Below are 2523 nucleotides of genomic sequence, written 5' to 3'. Positions count from 1 at the left end.
GCTGGGTGAGGGTCAGGCTGCTCTCCAGGGCCCCTGAAGTCCCAGTCGGATGAGCTAATGGACACCACAGAGGTTCTGCCAGTTATCATGAGGGTGGCATGGCTAAGGGGCACACCTCAGCCAGCCCCTGGAGACCGTGTCCTTGCAGCCTGTCCTCCCCGAAGACCACCATCTTTCCGGCATCCCTCGGAGCCATCACTGCCTGTCCCGAGGTGTCCCTAGTGGGCCTGTCCTCCCCGAAGACCACCATCTTTCCGGCATCCCTCGGAGCCATCACTGCCTGTCCCGAGGTGTCCCTAGTGGACCTACTTAGGACTTGGCTGCCCAGTTGGCAGGGGCCGTATCCTGCCCCTGCCCCCTGGGGTGCCCAGGAGGCCTGGCCCCAAGCCTGTGGTGCTGTCTCCCTGGCAGATATTGAGGAGAAGGGCGTCCGGATGAAGCTGACGGTGATTGACACTCCAGGTTTCGGGGACCACATCAACAATGAGAATTGGTGAGCCCCTGCAGCCTCAGGGAAGGCTTGGAGGGTGGCTGTGGCAGGAGGAGGGGTGGGGCCCTACCTGTCCAGGGGACCCAGGCAGTCAGGGCTGAGGCCTAACTGCCTTCGTAACCCCGCACTCCCCGACAAGCCCTGAGGTCAAAGGTCCACCTGAGTGGTGGGGCTCTGCACGGAGAGGTTCTCCGGGGTTGGGGAAGCTGGGAGCCGAGGGCGCTGGCCCTGACTGTGGGACCCTGGGCCGGCCCCTCCCTGCCTGTGCACAGCTGGCAGCCCATCATGAAGTTCATCAACGACCAATACGAGAAGTACCTGCAGGAGGAGGTCAACATCAACCGCAAGAAGCGCATCCCGGACACGCGTGTGCACTGCTGCCTCTACTTCATCCCGGCCACTGGCCACGCGTACGTGCCACGCTACCCGCCCCTCCCTGGGCCCACACCTGTCCACCTATCCTCCCTCCCCGGTTGGTTCCCACACGTCCTTGCCCCAGCTCTGTACCGTGGCCTGGCTGAGCCTGCGCCCGGGTCCCTGCTCCTGGCTATACTGGCGCAATCCTCAGCCCCTCCGGCAGCCCTCCAGGGACCCCACAGGGCCATCCTGGGTCGGTACCCCCCCACCCCCATCCGCATCTGACCCCAACGGTTCTGTCTCAGCCTCCGGCCACTGGACATTGAGTTCATGAAGCGCCTGAGCAAAGTGGTCAACATCGTCCCGGTCATTGCCAAGGCCGACACGCTGACCCTGGATGAGAGGGTCTACTTCAAACAGCGGGTAGGGCCCTCCCCTCACCTCCCTGTATACCCCCCTCGCTTCACCCCCAGGCAGCCTGGGCTCGGTAGCAGGGTGGGCGCAGAGGGGGAGGTCTCTCGAGGGCTGCAAGACAGACACAGGCCAGGTCCTGTGTGAAGGCCCAGGAGCAGGTGGGGGAGAGCCTGCCCCTCCCTCCCTGGTGTGATCAAGTAGGAGTGTCCACCAGGACAACCCTGCCTCTCCTTCCCCCTCCACCCAGCAGCCCCTCCAAGCTGAGGAGGGTGCCCCACTGGCCGGGCCTCAGGGTGCGTCTAAGTGCTCAAACCCTGGGAACCCAAGGTGCCCTGGTCTCGCTCTGAAAGCCTCCCACACCCTGCCCAGCCTTCTGTCCAAGGCCAGGTGTCAGAGTCCTCCCAGCATGCTTGGGGAGGGTGGGCATGTCCAGTGTGCATGTGCTGGAGGAGGAGAGAGCCTATGGTGGCCCATGTATGACACAGGGATTGTCTCACAACGGGTGGCCAGGCCTTCTATCTGCGGCCTCTGGGTGGACCTGAACTGTTACCTTTCCATCAGCAGCCGAGAGTGGTAGCTGTTGGCCCCACTCATGGGGCAAAAATGACATCTCCTCATGGGGATGGTCCTCCTGGGGCATCATCCAAGTTGGGGTGCAGCTGTCCCCCAAGGGGGTTCAGCACAGGCAGGATGGGAACTGCGGTACGAGGGGACTGGGATGAATTGGAGACGCAGGACAGGCAAACTTGGGGCCACAGGAAGTGGGGGTTTGGGGGTCACCTGGCATAGCAGTCGTGGTGGTGGAAAGACCCCTCAATGGGTGGCGAGGGCGGCTCCTCATGTACCCCCACTGCTCTCAGATCACAGCAGATCTCCTGTCCAACGGCATCGACGTGTACCCCCAGAAGGAGTTTGACGAGGACTCCGAGGACCGGCTGGTGAACGAGAAGTTCCGAGTGCGTACACAGTAGTGCCCTGGGGTGGGGGTGGGGGGTCACGGGGCCGATCCAGGAGTGTGTTCTCTCCCTGGGGAGAGAGGGACCCAAGTGCAGGGTTCCACCTGCCCTGTTCAGACCTGGGTCCTGGATCCTGGGTCCTGGGCCCTGGTGGGGGTTGGGCTGACCTCTCCGTGAGTGACCCTTGCCTTGTCCCTCCCCTCCCCCAGGAGATGATTCCGTTTGCCGTGGTGGGCAGTGACCACGAGTACCAGGTCAATGGGAAGAGGATTCTGGGCAGGAAGACCAAGTGGGGCACCATCGAAG

The 2523-nt window shown here is 63.2% G+C and overlaps 1 protein-coding gene across 1 annotated transcript; it reads left to right on the top strand.

Annotated features, from left to right (window-relative positions):
- Positions 1-148: 148 nt before the first annotated feature.
- Positions 149-2519, top strand: LOC101653543 (septin-9-like; the record flags this gene model as incomplete). The annotated part of the gene is made up of 5 exons (XM_004717986.2): positions 149-493; positions 763-900; positions 1153-1270; positions 2122-2217; positions 2427-2519. Coding segments are annotated over 5 exons (790 nt in total), but the record flags the coding sequence as incomplete, so codon positions are not given.
- Positions 2520-2523: the final 4 nt, after the last annotated feature.

Source organism: Echinops telfairi, unplaced genomic scaffold (genome assembly GCF_000313985.2).
Source record: "Echinops telfairi isolate 266 unplaced genomic scaffold, ASM31398v2 ScPeMD7_3372;HRSCAF=4022, whole genome shotgun sequence".
Taxonomy (NCBI): domain Eukaryota; kingdom Metazoa; phylum Chordata; class Mammalia; order Afrosoricida; family Tenrecidae; genus Echinops; species Echinops telfairi.
This window is presented reverse-complemented; position numbering and strand designations above follow the sequence as displayed.